Source organism: Bactrocera neohumeralis, chromosome 2 (genome assembly GCF_024586455.1).
Source record: "Bactrocera neohumeralis isolate Rockhampton chromosome 2, APGP_CSIRO_Bneo_wtdbg2-racon-allhic-juicebox.fasta_v2, whole genome shotgun sequence".
In the NCBI taxonomy this organism is placed as follows: domain Eukaryota; kingdom Metazoa; phylum Arthropoda; class Insecta; order Diptera; family Tephritidae; genus Bactrocera; species Bactrocera neohumeralis.
In genome coordinates, this window is record NC_065919.1 from 26370800 (window position 1) to 26389577 (window position 18778).

General features: G+C 36.0%; 1 protein-coding gene across 9 annotated transcripts in view; it reads right to left on the minus strand.

The window, feature by feature from the left end:
• Positions 1-18778, minus strand: part of LOC126759481 (dystrophin, isoforms A/C/F/G/H) — a 558659-nt gene that overhangs the window by 174858 nt on the left and 365023 nt on the right. For all 9 annotated transcript variants that reach the window (XM_050474347.1, XM_050474333.1, XM_050474325.1 and 6 more), the window contains one exon: positions 13133-13256. In XM_050474347.1, the coding sequence (XP_050330304.1) occupies positions 13133-13256 (124 nt within the window). The remainder of the gene's footprint in view (positions 1-13132; positions 13257-18778) is intronic.

Below are 18778 nucleotides of genomic sequence, written 5' to 3' on the forward strand. Positions count from 1 at the left end.
CCTTAAATTGCTTGTATATAAGTAATTTCACTTATAACAGACCAATAAATGAGCGAAATGCCTAAATATACATTTATAATATATATGATTATGACAAAAACAACACTACTACCACTAGCAGGTAATTGCTACATAACGGTTTTTAGGCATATGGGCTTGTAAATATGTATATAATAATGTCACTCACAATTATTTATTTTTCTCAATAAATAATGGGAATTACCTTCGTGTGTGTATAGTTGTATATGTGTTAATATGTATGCATACTTACTTAGGTATATATTTACAAATTTATTTTCTCACTTTTATGCAAATATTGTTGTTGCTGGTTTCTACTCTTTTATTTTCATATAACTTATATTTTTTTATTTCCCAACCATCTTTGCTACCCAATCCATACCCAGAAGTTTCACCACAAACATTTTCATGCATTCATTATGCACAACAGGTTCATACTCTGACAGGTAAATTTACATACAAATTTAATTTTTAAAGGATTTGCTTCAATTCAATTTGTTGTTTTTGTTGGGCATTTGTGCGCGACGTGCTTTGTTATGCAACTTTACCCGGCAGCGGGAATATAAATTGATAACTAAGTCGAGTAATATAGAAAAACAAATTTATCTTGCATTTGTTGTTGTTTTGAAGAAGAAGTGTGGCTTGAAGAGGCTTTTTTGAGTTAAGCATTCAATATTTCTTATATAAATCTACATTTTTGTTTTAATGTTCGCTGTTTTAGAGCGTTTTCTAGCAATTAAATTAAGTAGTTAGTTGTAATCTTAATATTCTTCTAAACCAAAGCCAAACAACTCCGTAGCTGTTTTGCTAATATTTTAATCCTTATAAAGGCGAGCAATATGTAGAATTCACAATAGTTTCTAGCAGTGAGTTTCACATATCATTACACTAAATATGTTAAGCTTGTCTTTTCACTAAATATGTTAATCTCTGTCTTCTCCCCTCTTGCAGTGATCCCTTGTGTAATATAAGCGTTATTTTTCTTGCTGTAAACGAAGCCGCTGTGATATAAAATGGTTTTATGGAGTAACTGGCTGTGGCTTTGGTTTGATTTTATGCACTCAGAGATGTGCTCAGTAGAGGTTATGGGAATAATATGTATACTCTTCGAGCAGTGTTTTGCTCATAGTTAAATTTTTGAAATTCGCTATTTTATTTTCAATTTTGAAGTATTAAATTGTTGTATTTGGCAGATAAAACCTTTATATTATCCAAGGTTTTAAGTAAATTTAAAAGTCCAAAGTCCGTCTTGAACTTTTTAAGGTCTTAACAAAATGTTACTTATACGCCATAGTGGTTCTAATATTGCGACGTGGAAACGATAACAAATGAAAATGCAAAAAAAAGCAACAAAAACAAAAAAAAGTTAATTTCAGTTACATCAAAGTCATAATACCCTTCACAGCTGCATTTTTTATAGCATAAAAATATATTTAAATTGATTTAATCGCTCAGTTCAAGAGCTATAGTGGTCTGATCTTAATAGTATGTTCAGAGATGCTACCGTTGCCTGAAACGATAACTGTAATGTCAAATTTCGGAAAGATATCTTGTCAAATAAACAATTTTTCGATACAGGTACTTAAGTTTGCTCGGTCTGTTTGTTTGGTAGCTATATGCTACAGTTGGCCGATATCGGTTCTTCTTGTGGAAGAACGTGTTGCAGATCGATATCTCAAAAACTGAGAGATTAGTTCGTGTACTCCCTCCCGACTCCCGCTCGTCATGCTGATACTTTAAAGATTCTCGAACAGTTCCTTTCGGGTGTTATACACCACGCGGCAAACTTAGTTTACACTCTTTAGGGTATAAAAAAACATTAAACGAAAAAAAAATAATAATAATTTGAAGTCGAAATTTATAATTTAAATTGACCAGAAATAACCCTTAAATATTGCATTAAAAATATTTACGGTATCTAATAACGGTATCACAAAAGAATAGCACCCATTACAAACTTGTCACAATTTCATTCAACCCATCGACAGGTGGCGCTGTATACGAATTATTACTAAACATCGTATTTATGCTCTGATTTAGTAGGAATCATTCAATAGCATGTATCTATATCATTATAAATATAAAATATTGCGTGTTAAGCCAACTCTTTTGTTGCAATACTCAGATCACGAAGGTTGCTCGCCGGAAAAATTTTTAGTCGCATTGAAGAGTTAAACCCGAGACTGAGGGCTGTTTTCAAGTAATTGTAAATCGTACTAGAAAGCTGTTAAACATAATTTGAAATATGTTTTAATCAGAAAATATCCGTCTATAGGATCTATTTGAATTAAGGGGGGAGCCTGCTTTAGGAGGCTCAACAAATCAATTTTTTTTATTGCTTAAATCTGTTCCTAATATATCTAAGAATATGTCTGTCAATTTTGGAAAGACAATTCGGATTATTTTCGAAGATACAGCACTAAAAGCAGTCGGGCGCCGAGCAGGTATACGAGCGTTCGGGCAGCTGCAGCCGCTCTATAGAGTTCGTTTTAAAGCGCGTTTTCTCGAGTTTTCATTTTTGGGATTTTCCAAAATTGGCGGGCAAAATTACAAAAGAAGTATTCAACCAATCGTATAAAACCAAAGCTTATTAGATTCAGTATCTTATTACCTCCTCTGTGAACCTAAAAAGTTCTTGAAAACAAAATTCTAAACTATTTTTTTAGTAAATTGAAGTTAGGTTTTTTGCACTTTTTTTCAAATCTAAAAAAACTTTGATTTTCGCGTTTTTTCGGGTTTTTTTAGGTTCACATAGAAGAAGGACTAATGAAAATTAATTATCCATTTGATTTTTTTGTTTCAGACAAAAATTGCGACCTACATTTTGCTCGCCAATTGGACACTTCAATTGCGCGGTGGTGCACAAAAGTAGATGAAAGTGGAAAGTCGAAATACAATATTTTAAATTTTAAAAAATGTTTTTTGTAAGTTTAAATATGTAATAAAATGATGTAAAAATTTCATTACATTTGCTTGTTTTTTTCTATCCTAAAAAAAATCACGAAAAACTGCCTTTTTTAGGCCTCCTAAAGCAGGCTCCCCCCTTAACAAAATTCGAATATTGCCAGAAAACAAGTTTTTTCTTCAAGACCATTTTTTTAATTTGCGTTCTTATTTTCTAACAAAATGGTATAGAAAAAGAGAGGCAAGTGTGCGAAAGCATGATTTTCAGTGATATAAAGGAACGAGATTGTGTGCAATCACACCAAATTTGTCAACTAAATTACTCGAAAACAGTTCTCTGCAGATCCAAAACAAATTCCATTTCATCGAACTCAACAATTCGCATATAGTGCTTTTCGCTTGTCAATACAAAGTACGCCAATTGCCCAGAAAATAGCAGGAATTTTTCCACCCACTGAATTTTTTAAATTTAGTACTGAATTTACATTGAGAAAAAAAAACTAAAAAAAAATTTAAGTTATATTGCTACAAGCACAAACGACTAAAAGTATGCAACAAAACAAGAGGAAGTAAAAACGCCCAAAAGTATGCAACAAAACAGGGGCATGTGCGCACAGAATGGGGAATAGAAGAGAAACATTTGAGGAAAAATTCAAATTGTAACTGTATCATAGGAAAGACGGCAAGGAATAAACGAAGAATCGACAGAAAGAGTGACAGTGACAAGCAACAAAAGCTGTGGACAGGGTGGCACAAAGAATTTGCTCGTGGCACAGTTGAAATACCAAATATCAAATTAAGTGATAAGCATAATGGTTGATGGCAAACGCTCCACGAAAAGTAAAAGCACAGCAAGAAAGCAGGGAAACAGCGAGGGCTTGCGGATGCTGGCATGAATATTCAGCTGGCCTGCGGGCCACTGACGAACTGTTGCAATGCAATAAATCGATAAAGCTGCACGGCAGACGAACAGTGCTACGTGCATAAACGAAACAGGTCAGCTGTGGGTGCACTTGCGGCACACCCAAACACACACACACACACAAACCTAGACACTCACACAGAAGAGCGCCGCTTCGACATATCCTGCTTGGAAAGTGTGTCGAGCATATTTCATACGAAATTCGGTAGAATTCTCTGCGCGCCGCTGCAGCGCCACTTGATTTGCATATCATTTCACTTTTATCCCATTCACAATCAGTGAATACAATTCGATGAATTCAATTTTGTTTAAGCTTTTTGTTATTGTTGCCTTTCTTCTGCTTTTTTTCTTTCTGCTCCTTTGCTATTTTTGTTGTTGTTTGGTTTGTTTTGCATCAATTTCGCATCGAAAGCGATGAAATTTGCGAAAAACTAGTACCCGATGGAGCGAAGGTTGAGCGCCTGCAGCATTATGCATATCAGCGCAGCTGTGAATGTATGCGTGTATGCTTTCAGGCACACACATTTCCACATTTCTGCTGGATGGTTTAGCAATTGCAGCGGAAACGATGAATAAACTGTGTTTTGGGATATTCGGTTTCTGGGGAAAAGTTATAATTCCATTTTCATTCACAGAGGCGATGTCATTGTGACACACACATAATAATATTAGACGTTTACGGAAGGTTTGTGCAGAATTGACGGAATAAGTAAATGTATAGTTTGAAAATTGGGTGATTTCTTAAGGGGCAAAGAGCTTATCTGGTACCATTTCATATTGGAAAAATATTTTTAATATATCAGTATTTGGTTTGCAAAGTTTTGATGTCTTCTTAAGGAAGTAGTTTAAATTAAATATTTACTTTGAAGGAACGATATTCGGCTTAATATTAAAGGCAATGCAAAAGCAAAATTTATTTTTAGTGTAATTCAAAATTGCATTTCTTAAAGATTTTAGTTATTCTGAGAGATTTTGTATGTAAAAGCATAAGGAAGTTGGCGAGTTGAATTCATTAAAAAACAAGAAAAAACGTTAAATTCGGTTGCACCGAAGCTAAATACCCTTCACAGGTGCATTTCTGTTAGTAACTATGTGTTCAGTTTGTATGGAAGCTATATGCTATAGTCAACCGATCTGATCAATTTCTTCGGAGATTACATTGTTGCTTTAGAAAATAATATATACCAAATTTCGTGAATATATCTTGTCAAATGTGAAAGTTGTCCATACAAGAACTTGATTCCGATCGTTCAGTTTGTATGGCAGCTATATGTTATAGTGGTCCGATATCGGCCGTTCCGACAAATGAGCAGCTTCTTGAAGAGAAAATGACGCTTGCAAAATTTCAAAACGATTTCTTAAAAACTGAGGGAGTAGTTCGTATATATACTGATCATTTATATATATACTTTATAGGGTCTCCGACGATTCCTTCTGGGTGTTACAAGCTTCGTGACAAACTTAATATACCCTGTTCAGGGTACAACAATATGCTTATACTTCATTAAGCTGGCATAGCTTGTATTAAATGCTTTCTGCGCTGCTAACAAGTGTGCTTATTCAGACTTCAAACAAATATTGCTATTCTAAATGGCTCAAATATCAAATAACTGTCAACAATTAAAATAAAAATTGTTTATAAGAACACTATAAAATGAGTCGAAAGATCACCCAATATTACTGATGGAACTCCTATATAGACAAAAAAAAAAAAAAATAAATTACAGCAATTCTTGTTCAGAAAAGGCTAGTGTCTTTATATGCACTTAGAAGCCAAGTCCATTAAACATCGATAATAAAATTTTATGAAAATTTTATCTCAATAGATACCGTTGCTTGCTAATTTGTCACATATGTTTTTTGTGTTGTAGTCAAGTTGTGTAGGTGTCAAATCACAACCATTTACTAAAATGACAAAAAAAAAAAAGTTGTATGTGATGGAAAATTTTTGAACTCAAATTCGTACTTAAGACAGCTCAAATACTCTACTGTTTTTAGTTCGGTTACATATCCGAAAATCTACCTTCAGCTTTGTCTAGGGTGTATATGGTTTCCAATAAGACAGCTTTTTGACAGCGCTTACTTAAGATATACTTCGTTTGCTTTGCCGTTTCATAATAAAATGACTTATCTGGAACTCTGCTTGCAAAATCTTGCAAGATGACCATCGAACGAATTGCACGTCCGGTGAATGTGATCACTACGTTGAAAAAGATGACCATCGATTCTCCTGAATTGGAGAATGCTGATGTAGACGACATTTGGTTCCAACAAGATGGCGCTGCATGCCATACATCCAACGAAACAATAATTTGATTGAAGGAAATTTTGGTTGGGCGCATTACCTCGCAGTATGGGCCTACAACGTTTCCGTTTTACGTTTTAAGATCACACAATACAGAAACTAGCTAGTAGCAACATGTTGTATATAATCAGTTAGTTATGTAGAGTTGCCTGTATTTATAAAACATGCCTTGTAACTTCTTTAGTATTGTACTTTTAAAATCAGACTCATTTTCTGCAGTAGAAATGAATGCATTAATATTTTAGTAAACTCAATTGCTCATATTCGATTTTCGAAGCTCTCTGGCAAAATGAAAATACCAGAAGGCTTCACTTACGAATGGAAAGCCAAACAGAGACATACCACCGCTGTGAACACACATTTTTTGTATCTTTGTACATATGTATACATTTATGTACGGCGAGCTTGAAAAAAAGAAATATTGGCTTCTATTGTAGTGGGTTGCTTTATAGACTGTTTACTTTAATTTCAAAACAATCCGATTGGATAATCGGGATCGGTAGAATTTGCATTTTAGAACGGCAATTTTCAAATAAATCCGAAATTCGTCAGAAATTCAAATAAGCGTTGTCAAAAGAAATGGATCAAAGAAACTGTTCGCGAAATTTAAAAAGAATTAATATCGAATAGCGACTATTTTGAAGGCGACAACATTAATGTGTTGGTGTGTGTATGAATTAATCATTTTTTTCCAAAAAACGCACGCTCCCGTTATTTTTCGAATAGACCTCGTAGTCGAGCAGAACAAAGCACATATCGTCTGCTTCTTCTGACTTCGTCTCCTCCCTTTTGTACTTCAAATGTACATTTTGCCAGCGAAAGATTCCAAAAACTCCAATAATTACCTGATTATACTTATTACACCGTTTTAAGGTCGATAAAAAATGTATATTTAAGTTTTGGTATTCCAGTGCAGTTTTAAAATAAAGACTTTAAGCAAAATTGACTAATTTTTCCATTAACTAACGCCCCTCTCGTCCCCTCGACCTTGTATAACCTTAACGTCGGCCATTTAGCGCATGCTTCAGTTAGCAGTTTTAAGCATAACAACAGCAATAAAAGCAATAGCAGCAACAAAATCAATTTGCGCCAGCATATTCTTAACGCCAATGTTCGCTTTTACGACGCTTTTAGCCACATTTAATTTTATTAAACAACTCTGGCAACGCCATTTAAGCCACCCAATTGCACGCAACTAACGGCAGTAATTATGCGTTAACATTATTAACAATTACCTACGATTAGGCCATTGACGCCGCCCAGTCTGGCTAAGCGTTCGCATAACGGCACACGCAAAGGGTGAGTGTGTGGCAGAGCGAGGTGGCAACACTATGCACACTTAATGGCTGCACTGACCGGCAGTTCGCATTTAATATGTGTGCGATAGTGAAATTGCCAAAACCACATACACACACACACACACATGCATGCTCACTTTGCACTAAAGTCAAAATCACATTAAAAGCAGCATTTCTGTGTACTTTTCGTTTCGCTTGCCTCTTTTGAACTTTTCGCACTTTCCAACTCTCTTGCACTGGCGTGTTTTTCACAAGCGTGTTGATAAGTGCTTTTGTCTGGCTTACGCCAATCGACATGCAAGCGGTCGCAGTGTGTCCGCATGCATGAAAGTGTGAACATGTGGCAACTTGTTGTTGCGCTCAATATTAACATTATCGAAAATACCACGCACATATACACTTTCTCTCGTGTGTATACATATATGTGTACATATGTGTTTGTGTGTCTTTACATGCAGCGAGCGCTTAAAGGCTGAAGTAAATTGGTTTAATGTGTTTATGGTCGGATGTGGCCACAAAAAAGGAGTTGAACTCCACAGCTGAGTTAATAATCCTATAGAGAAATACATTTATTTCGAACTGGTTCTTTTAGTACCAGTACTACTTTGAGCTTTTACCACTCTCTTTTACGCAACTAATGGATTGCAGCTAATATTGTTGTAATAAGAGATCCGATCCGATAGACTAGGCTTGCGGCACCTAAACTGCCATAGTAACCTTCTACATGTTATTTTCACTCTTTTGATATTTCTCTTCAGTAAGGATTGCCAACAACGAGTCGAAATTATTAAAATTTGTTACCGGAGTCAGTGCTTTGAATTTTAAGAGCGCTACGTTCAAATTATGGTCATCATAATCATCCTGTCAGATCAACAATTGAGCGTCTACTGAAAAAATTTCAATCTACAAGTCCACAAAAAAGTGCCCGTAGTGTCGAGAATATTGTTGCCGCTGGCGCATCAATTGGGTTAGACCCAAATCAGTCTCTCACATGTCGTTCTCAAGCGCTGGGCATGTTTGACGTCGTAGTGGCCAATTTTGCGAGAAGACCTTGGCCTACATCCTTACAACATCAAATTGACGCAAGAACTGAAGCCGCTTGACCAAAAACTTCGTCTTTAGCAACAACTTGAAAATGTTCCGGATTTCTATCGAATAATCATCTGCAACGATGAGGCTGAATGGCTTCGCCATTAAGCAAAATATGCGTTATTGGTCAGGCAGTAATCCACACTTACTCCATGATCCACTATCGCATCCCGGAAAAATTACGGTTTGGTGCGGTTTAGGCCGGCTGCGTAATTGGGCCGTACTTTTTTCGTGATGATCAAGACCGATAAACCAAACATTTTTTGCCCGAATTGGATGATATGGACTTGGAAAATATGTGGTTCCAACCTGGGAATAGTGCCAGAAGTCGCATAGTGAATGTCACAATCGATTTATTGAAAACCAAGTTTGGTGAACGTGTTATCTCAGGAAATGGCCCAGATTATGCTTGAAAACCGTCGAAAATTGGGTTCAGCGTCTAGACTTCTGCAAGCGTGCCCGTGGTGGTCATGCAAAAGAATTTGAGTTCCATACATCATGACATCGAATGTACTATCAAAGGAACAAAGAATTTCAGTGATATATCGAACCGTTTTTGTTTTGTTTAAAAAACTTTTGTAGCGCTCTTATTTAAAAACCCGTTGCAATGCGAGATATAGTTGAAAAGTCAAGTAGAAAGAGCAACGACAATTCCATGTCAGTACAGTCTGGCTTTTAGCAATACTTGTCAAAAATACCTTGGGCATATTTTCTTTACCAACATCAAAATAACCAACCACCATTCTCTGTGGAAAGGCCAAACTAGCTCTGTCGATTTTAAAACTATTTCGATATTAATTAGAGAGGAGGAGAGTATATCGTAACACTTTTTGGGTAAAGATTGGTTAGCTTGACGAATAAATTAATGTCTGACAGTATGACTGGAAAATATACAAGCATGAAATATACCTGCATAATCTGATCTTCATTAATGTACACTTTTGTTTTAATAAATATATGTCATTCAATAGTTTGAAATTCAACTAATTCTCTCGCACTGTAACATCATACAGGTAAGACAAATTCACAAGAGTTGTGTGAGCCACATTTTTTCGGTTTCTTAGAACGAATGGGTTTCCTATGTTCCCACCTTTACCAGAGATATGTAATCACCTGATTAATTATGACGAAATATGGAAATTTTTGTCGAGCACAGAAACCAAACTAATGCTAGGGGTATATGCTGAACTATTAAAAGTTTGCGGTCAGCATAACTTTCTATAGTAATACAAAGCTACTAAAAGCCATACAATAAGGCCAATTGAATATCATTTTCGACAGCATAATCAAGAGCGACTGTAGACTGGCATTTGCTGAAAATATACTATTTGTGAAATGGCTATGAGTCGCAGCACGGTTTACCGGCAGGATATGTGATACTCTTTGCGCTTCATATGTGGGTAGCCGTGAGTGAGCTGTGTGGATATGAGCATAAATATCTCTCCACTCTTTCCCACTGGCAGTAAAAACTAATGGCTGAAGTTGTTTGCCATTTCAAACAAAATTCAGTATTCAATTGCAATCGATATTTTAAGCGACTGTTTTTTTGATATTTTGTGCATGAGTATAGAGTTGATGCACGGTTATGTGGGATTTCTGAAAAAAATTTTAGTCCGACTGGTATTAGCCTGAAATTGGCAAACCCAACGCGGTAATTCGGAACGGATCGGTGCAAAAGCTTTTTAAATTTGGTTAGTGGTTGTCTGAGGATGCAATCATAATGAAGTTAAGGCGAAGGTTTTTCAGCATGCTCATCGCTTATTACTTGCATTTGTTGAATGCATTACTTTATCGAGAGTGAGTAAATACCACTCTGAACTCTTTGATCTACGCAGTTTGTTTTGAAAGAGTCATAAAGATGTGAAATGTCGTTGGTACATACTTCTCGACCCGTAACTCGAATGCGGCAATCTGTTGTTGTATTTCTTCAGAAGTGAACTTCTATTTTGTTAAGCAAAACATTAGCTGATGGTATGTATATATCTATTTAAATAAGGTTACCTAGAGAAATAAAGCAAATTTTCAGACAAAAAAATATATTTTTTAGAAATAGTTGGGGGCTTAAGGGGGTATTCTGGTTTAGAAATTCGAAAAAATTGATTTTTTTTTGCATATTTTTATAGTATAACCCTTCAAGAAAATGCCCCTAAGAGGATTTTTCGAAATTCAAATTATTTTCCAAGTTACAGCTCATTTTGTGACTCCGACTCCGACCGCGCGTGACTAGTTCTCAAACTTTTAACTCGTTTTTCTCATAACTACTTTTCTAGAAAAGGTGTGCATGATATCTCAAGTTCTACTCAACCGATTCACATGAAATTTTACACAGAGCTTTCTTATACATTATAGTATTGCACTACGAAGAGCTTTCGAAAGAATTTTTTTTTCATTTTTAACAAATTCCGAACCACAAAAAAACGGTGAAAATACGAAACTTTTTTTTCAAACCTCCAGCATTTTGTAAATTTTTTTTTTCAAAAACGTTTCGTAGTGCGTTAGCTACACTTTTACTCTTCACGGATTTCGCATAAATTTTCATTTTAGATCACGGAAAGGATTTATATCCTGCACACCAAGACAAGCCATTGTTTCATCAGTCTCTGCTTCACCGCCCTGCAGTTTTTTTATTTAATTTTTTTTCTTATATTATTTAAGTTTTGTATTCTTAGAATATCAATAAAAAGCATGTAAAAAATGGATAGTCAAAATAATTTTTGATTTTTTTTATCGCGTCAAAAAAAATACCTAAAATTTGGGCTTCTAAACCAGAAAACCCCCTTAAAACGATTTCACAGACTTATCATTTGCTACGAATGCGATATCATAGTATACTATAAATGAAAATATATTCTCCTGGCGTGTGCAATAATCTATTCGTGAAAACGCAGGGTATATGCACTATATATGTATATAAGCGGGTAATCGGTTTTCAAGCGTACTCGGTATAAAATTTATGGAAAATTGGCATTTTCTTTCTATTTTTTCTTGCATATTGCATTTTTTATGAAACAGGCAATAAAAGGTAATCGGTTTTCAAGAGTATCCGGTATAAAGTTTTTGCAGTATTGGCTTTTTACTACTTTCGTTTATTTCTTGCATATTGCATTTTTTTATGAAACAGGCAATAGGGGGTAATCGGTTTTCAAGAGTACCCAGTTTAAAATTTTTGCAAATTGGCTTTTCACTACTTTTTATTTTTTCTTGAATGTTGCATTTTTTTTAGGAAACAGACAAGAGGAGATAATCGGTTTTCAAAAGTAGCCGGTATAAAATTTATGAAATATTGGTTCTTTACTCCTTTCTATTATTTCTTGCATATTGCATGCTATATAGGAAACAGGCAATAGATCATAATCGGTTTTCAAGAGCAATCCGTGCAGAGTTTTCAGAAAATTCATCTATTTTCTTTCCTTAATTTTTTCAATTTTTTTCTTGTATTTCATGTTTAGTAATAAAAAGAAAGTTGCACGTAACTCGGTTTTTCGCTTCGTTAATATATGTATACTTGCATGTTCCACACTTTTTAGTAAACAAGCTTAGCAGGTAAGGTAGGTAACCGGGTTTCAAGAGTACCCGGTACATAATTGTTATATATTCAAACTTTGTTATGTATTTGTTAACCAACTTAGCAGCTTCTAAAACGATTATTTTTTGCAGTTATTCATATGGTACACCATGTCGTATAAGCAACACAGAATACATAAGGCGCACATAGTAGTACTTGTATAAATGCTTAGCTCATTTGCATAACTTTAACTGCGTATAACCTCTAAAGGAAAGTTATTAATGGAACAAACCTTGTAGATCTTATTTGTAGAGCGAAAAATTTTGCATTAGAATATCATTTTTTCAAAACCCAAAAAAAAATCTACCCATATATAACAATTTAGGTAGGTTGTACATAAACATAACAAGCACATGTTCTATTTTAGTTGGAGAGCTAACAATACACTCCAATTACAAGCAAATAGCAATTGACGTTACTATCTTATACCACAACAACAATAGCAACAGCAATTGCTTGTCAGCAACATTCCACCACTGTATCGTCGACTGAAAATGGCCTACTGAGCAGTTGATGGTGTTGCAATGTGTTTGAATTGACACAATTCTGATGGGTAATTGTTTGCTTTTGTTTTTGCAGCTGCACAAACAGATACCATTTAACTCCAACACACACACATACATATATGACTACAATTGAATTGGTTTCTGCCAATAACGCATACGCTTGCATACCTATCTATATGTATGTGTGCCTGGCAACCGTTCAGTGTAGCCCTTTTTTGGAAAGGCAATTGAGTGTCGCATGATGATCCCGACTGTTTAATGCTATTAACACCAGACAAGGACTCGCTCTTCATGTGCACACACACATACACATATATATATGTATATATAATGTTTTGTTTATTTGTGTGTGCGCTTCAGTGATTATTTATTGATACATCAAACACGTGCATGCACATACATAAATATCCCTGTATATGTGCACCTTCATTCAAATATCAGTGCGCGTGTGTATGTGTTCTTGGCGCCTGGCATTGTATTTGTATTTGTAGCAACATTGTGCATTTTCAGGCCGATTTTACTCACCTTCCGTATCGCTGTTGTCCGACACAGGTGGCTCACTCGAAATATATTGTCGTCCACTCAATAAATTGCTTTCGACAATGGGACGTTTGTCCTCCAGTTGACGTCTGAAAGCCTTATGATCGTCCTGCAAGTAGAAATTGTGTTGGTAAATATATTTTACGATTGTGCTAAAGCAAATTTTAAGGACCGCCATTTCTGTTTTGCATGCAAATTAAAAATTTACTTGTATTGATGATGATATTAAATTATTTATAAAGAATGCATGGTGTTGATTTGTCCTTTGTTTGCTATAGATTTAAGAGTTTATATAAAATTTTGAATTAAACAATGAAAAATGTTGCCAAGAGAGCAAGAGACAGCGTTCAAAGGAGGTAAATGAAAGCAAATGCGTGAACTCGACTCTTCTTGTTTTAAAAATTAACAACAAAGTTGAATTAAATGCAAGAGAACTTGTTAAGATCGTTCAAATTTTGTATAACTAGCAGCTATTCCCTGTCCATTGAATTGCATCAAACTATTTTATGATAGATATGGTCACCCTGAGCAGGACAACCTTATTCGTCCTGGCAACACTTATTTTCCTATTTCCTTTTTGTAAAGCTAATAAAATGTTTTTTCTAGTGTTAACCACCGAAGATATGTGTTTATAACAGTCTATCTAATTTTTATCAGTTACTTTTTCGATTTACCAATTACCCAACTAGTCAGCAGACTACTCTTCTTCAAAAAACTGGAACTTTTTACGAGTTGGTGAATAAAATTTCTGAAATTACTATCTAAAATAAATAAGTAAAGTGAACTGATAAGAGACTTGACTAGTTTGAATACCGGTTTGAAACTTCGATTAGTCAATAACTAAAATAATTCTAGCCTAGACACGTACCTTTTCATTATACATATTTAGTGCTAAGCGTACTTTAGGAAGTTAGAAAAAGTTCGAATTTTCTTTCATAAGGATTTTCGTGGATCCCAAACACTAGTGTTCAGGACTTGATATTTTGAGATTATCAAATCAATTATTTTTGATATGCATTGAGGAAAAAGTCTTTGACAAATCCAGACAAATATCTGAAATATTTTTTTTTACACTTGAAAAGGATGCTAGTACGAATCGAAATATACTGTACATTTGAACACTAATCTACCAATATAAGGCGAGAAAATGCTTCGAAAAATTTGACACAAATCTGAAAAGTTTTAGTTTAATATAATTCCTCTTCACTCAACTTCATTTCATTACCAACCAAATTTGAAATTGCTAAGCACTGCAAAACTACTCCGATGTGGCTTAGCAGTGCACATGAATATGGTCCATATTACTGCAAATATTTGCCATCATTAAAAATTTCTTTGCTTCCCCGCAAAGACAATGACCCTTAAATTTGTTGCACAGTGTTATCAGTTTCACTCCAATAAAAGCACTTTACTCAGAAAGAATGCAATCTATGCAAATTTTAGCAACTTGCTGGACTTTTTCAATTTGCAACTATCTCCGCAAACTTCCTCTGCAAATGCCGTGCATGCCTAAAACTATACCTCGCACCAAGTTTTTTTTGGAAGTTAGCCCAAGCAGAACACTTGAATGTGTCTACGACTGTAATCAACTCCATTACATTGTATTTTCGTAAGTAATTGCTTAATGACCCTTGTCCAACTTTCACACACAAAGCACCAAATGCGAGCGTCTGTTTGTGGGCACACAAGAAGTGCGTCCATTTGGAGAGAGAATCACTTAAGGCTTTGGCGTGATTGTTTACACAACTATTCGTGGTGTGTTGTGGTGTTTTGGGGAGGCTGTGCGTTAGAAAGCAACGCAAATAAAACTAAAAGCATTGTCGGACACTCTGGTGGGCATTCGTCCTTTAGCGAAGTGAAAATTACTTTCCACAGCCAGAAAACCGGCTAACGGCCACAGCTCACACAAGCAGAGCTTATTCGGAGTCACTTGGACTCGGTTCGGCTCACATAAGCGGCGAAGTCAAAACTGCTCTTACTACAGTTAGTCACATAAGGATTTTGGGACTCTGCTCATATAATCTTGCCTTGCTGGTGGCGGTGCCCGCCCACAGCTGAGGTGCAGCTAATAACGCTTGCATTCAGTTTCCGTAATTGTTCGTGCAAAAATAACACAAAAGCTTATTTAGCTGCTGGCTTTAGTTCGAGTTCGTAAAAAAGGAGTTTGTCGAATTTTTTTGTGCTTTGTCTGAGATTTCCTTTATTTTCACAGCCAATTTGACCAGGTGTCAATACTGTCGCTTCAGTGACTAACTACTTTCGCCTGATTGAGTTTTTCTCTCTCTACTCGTGTGGAAAAAAGGAGTATAACAGTTCGAATTTATATTTGTGATTTTTATTACAACATTTAAAATTTATTTTGGCCATTTTTTGAACTCAACAGCTATCAAATGAGAGCCTTTAATCATGATATGAAATGATTTTCCAGCAGGAGAGCACTTTGAACACACATGGACTTGTGGAAAGTCCGAAGATGCCAGAAGATGTCAAAAGTGGAGATTTTTGAGGTCGGTAAATGGAATTTATTTTTGATATCGGACGACGAGAGAATTTTCGACGCAAAATTGAATTGAACCCATCAATGCCCAATACCCATTTCAGAAATTTGTGGGCAGATATAAAATTTTCATCAACTTTTTGATCTTGTTTAAAAAATATATTTATTTATATCCAATGTTGGCTTAGGGAAATGTCAGTCCAACAAGCTATTTTTGGAGTTATGGAATGGTTGTTTATGGTTCCATAATAAATCTTCATTTCCCCAAAAACAGAATTATAAAATTGCCGTCATACAAAACCAACGGAGTATGGCCATGGTGAACTAAACTTCAGATCTTTAAGAAGGAGGTGCCTTATTCAGAAGATTTCGCTGAATTTCCGGTTTTCAATACCGACTGTTATGCCAAAATAGAGGATGGTGTCTTCGGTGCTTTTTACTAAAGACATTTTTTGTTGCTCTTACATATAGCGGAGGATCAAAAATGGCTGATGTATTGTGCGGCGGGATCTTTTGCTCGGAACTAGATCTCAGGTGACTCTTCAAGCTGCCAGAAAACTGCAGTATCTTTTAGGTCTTTCAAGGAAAAAAACCTTCGCAGCCAGTAGCCACTGATATAGCTAACAATGAATGAGATAAATAATCAATATTAGGCAATTACAGCAATAATTCACAACGTTTTGCCTCAGAGAATTTCCTTAGAAACAGAGAGGCCGTAGATATAGTAGCTGCATATATATTTGGTTCCAAGCCACAAGAGCACTCTGGGAAACGAAAAAGTCCTTGACTTGGATGAAGAATCAGATTTAGATATCAAATCTTTATTAAACTTCGCAAAAAGTATTGACGTCCGCACGACATAAACTTCAGCTCGTTTGAAACTAAACCTCCGTGCTATGGTAATTATCTTTAAACGCTCTCTGTTTTTAAGACATGCCAGCATGTTGTTCTGAGAAGCTAAGATTGACTGCAAGAAATACATAATTGATAACTTTCTTCATCATTTGAATTGAAGCTGCCGTGCCCAAGTAGTGTTTTTATCCTAAGTCTACTTTCTTAGCCTTAGAGGTTTTTCCTCATGGAATTCATGGAATTATATGCAGGGATTCCATTTTCTCTGCAGCTTGGCTTTTCAGTTTAAATTCAGCTAAAGGGCAACATCAATTAAATTGTTTCCATAAGATAATTACTCCGCTCTAAATTTTTAAATTGTGTGCCTTCTACTAATAAAACTTCGCTTTCACTGACTAATAGAAGCCATAAAATGCTTAATGCCTTCGAATGAGCTCCACAATTATAAAAAATGCCATTTAAAACAGAAAAAGGTCACTTCGAGAAAGTGAAGGAAGAACATAAACACACAACTTCCGTGCGAACGAAATATGACTTCCAGTACTACACCAGCACAAACGCCTCCAACAACTTGAAAAGTGCGCGGGCATAGAGTGGCAGGGTAACTACTTGAAAGGAGGTCACACATTAGTAAATGACAGAGACGCACTTCGGCACACAGACAAAGGCACTGAGATGAGCGCCGCAGCGTAACCCTTTCATTTGCCATATATGAGTTCCAACAAACATGCGACCAGATAAGTTATGAATATACATAGCACAGAAAATATGTGCTTAGATGAACTGTCGCATCTGGCAACCCGCCTCGTCCGCCCGCTCGTAGTACTCACACAAGTACACCACTTGGCTTGCTGTCAAAATCTCAAAATTGTCTTAACCTCAAAAATGAACCCACTTCATACGCCATTAAATCTCAAGTCGCATGCGACCTCAACGCATTAAGGCGAACCGACAAGGTAGAGCTCACAACATAAATAGGCGAGCTTAGAGAGTAAATGGGAAGGATAACAATGATGCGCTAAAGGGGTGAGAGTAGAGAACAAGCGTAACGGTATATAATGTGTGAGGCAGTCAGTCGAGCGGATCAGGGCAACTTAGTGCCGGCAGCCGGTAGGTGGAATTCCGGCGGTGAGTAGTGATGATGGCCATGCTGAAAAGGTTGGCTCGTGGCTCAAGAGAGTGTGTGTGTCAGTTGTTGGCCTAGGTTTGGCAGTGGGCGCTGCTAGATGGTTCCGCTTGCATGGGTTGTTGTGGCGTTGGCAGGAAACGTCATGCGTTTTATTCCGTTGCCAAGGCAAAAATAGCCATAAATTATATTTCAGTTCGTTCCATGCAATTACTTGCGAAAACACTCAAAGTGCCACTATGTCGCTTAACTGGTTGTCGACAGAGGTGCACATACGTTTAGGTGTGTGTAATTAGCGGCATATATGGCATTTATTTCAGAAAATTGTCAGCGCAAAAATGAAAGAAGATTCTGCCTCGGAATCACAAAAAAGTTCTCACAAAATGCCAAATTTTGAAAAAAGCGCTGGCAATATTCTTGGATGTGGTGTATAAGCTCTCTTAGTCGGAGGTTTGTCTGAAGATCCACAAACTGTTAGTAAAGATTATAGCTCTCTTAGGGTCTGAGGTGATACTAAGCTGCTTCTTTGATATGCTAAACGTCGAACTATGCTTTTGCTTTGCAACGTCGCGGTTTACGTGAAGAATTGTTGGAAACTTTAAGTGGAACAGTTTTTCTTTGTTATGGATACTAAGCTTTGAAAGAAAATCAGGCGCTACAAAGAGAGATTAATGGACTTATGTTTTTAATATTTAGCATGTCACATCCCCAGCATTGAAAAATTAAAAATATGTTATGAAATGGCGTGAAGCCTGTCTGATAAGCTCAGCTGACTGAAATATATAGGGCTCTTTGACTTCAAGTCTACAGCTAACCAGACAGTTCTTCAGGGAAATTTACACTTGTCGTAACAAACCCTTATTATTGGGCTATACCACCAAGCACATTTCTGCGAGACAATCTATCTTCTGATTCTTTTCTCAGTATTAAATTTTATAATATTCATATACATTTATTTTATATTGGAAGATTGGGGAAAGTAGAAGATATCCCGTCTCAACCTTCAAAGGGTTAGATATTCGCAGGGGTAATTATTATTATCATATTTATTTATTATCACTCATCCAAAAGCTTATAAAGGAAAGCTCGCAAGAGAAACTGTCCAGACATAATCCCTTTCAGGTGTCTCAATACTCTTTCTTCGAAAGTTGGATGT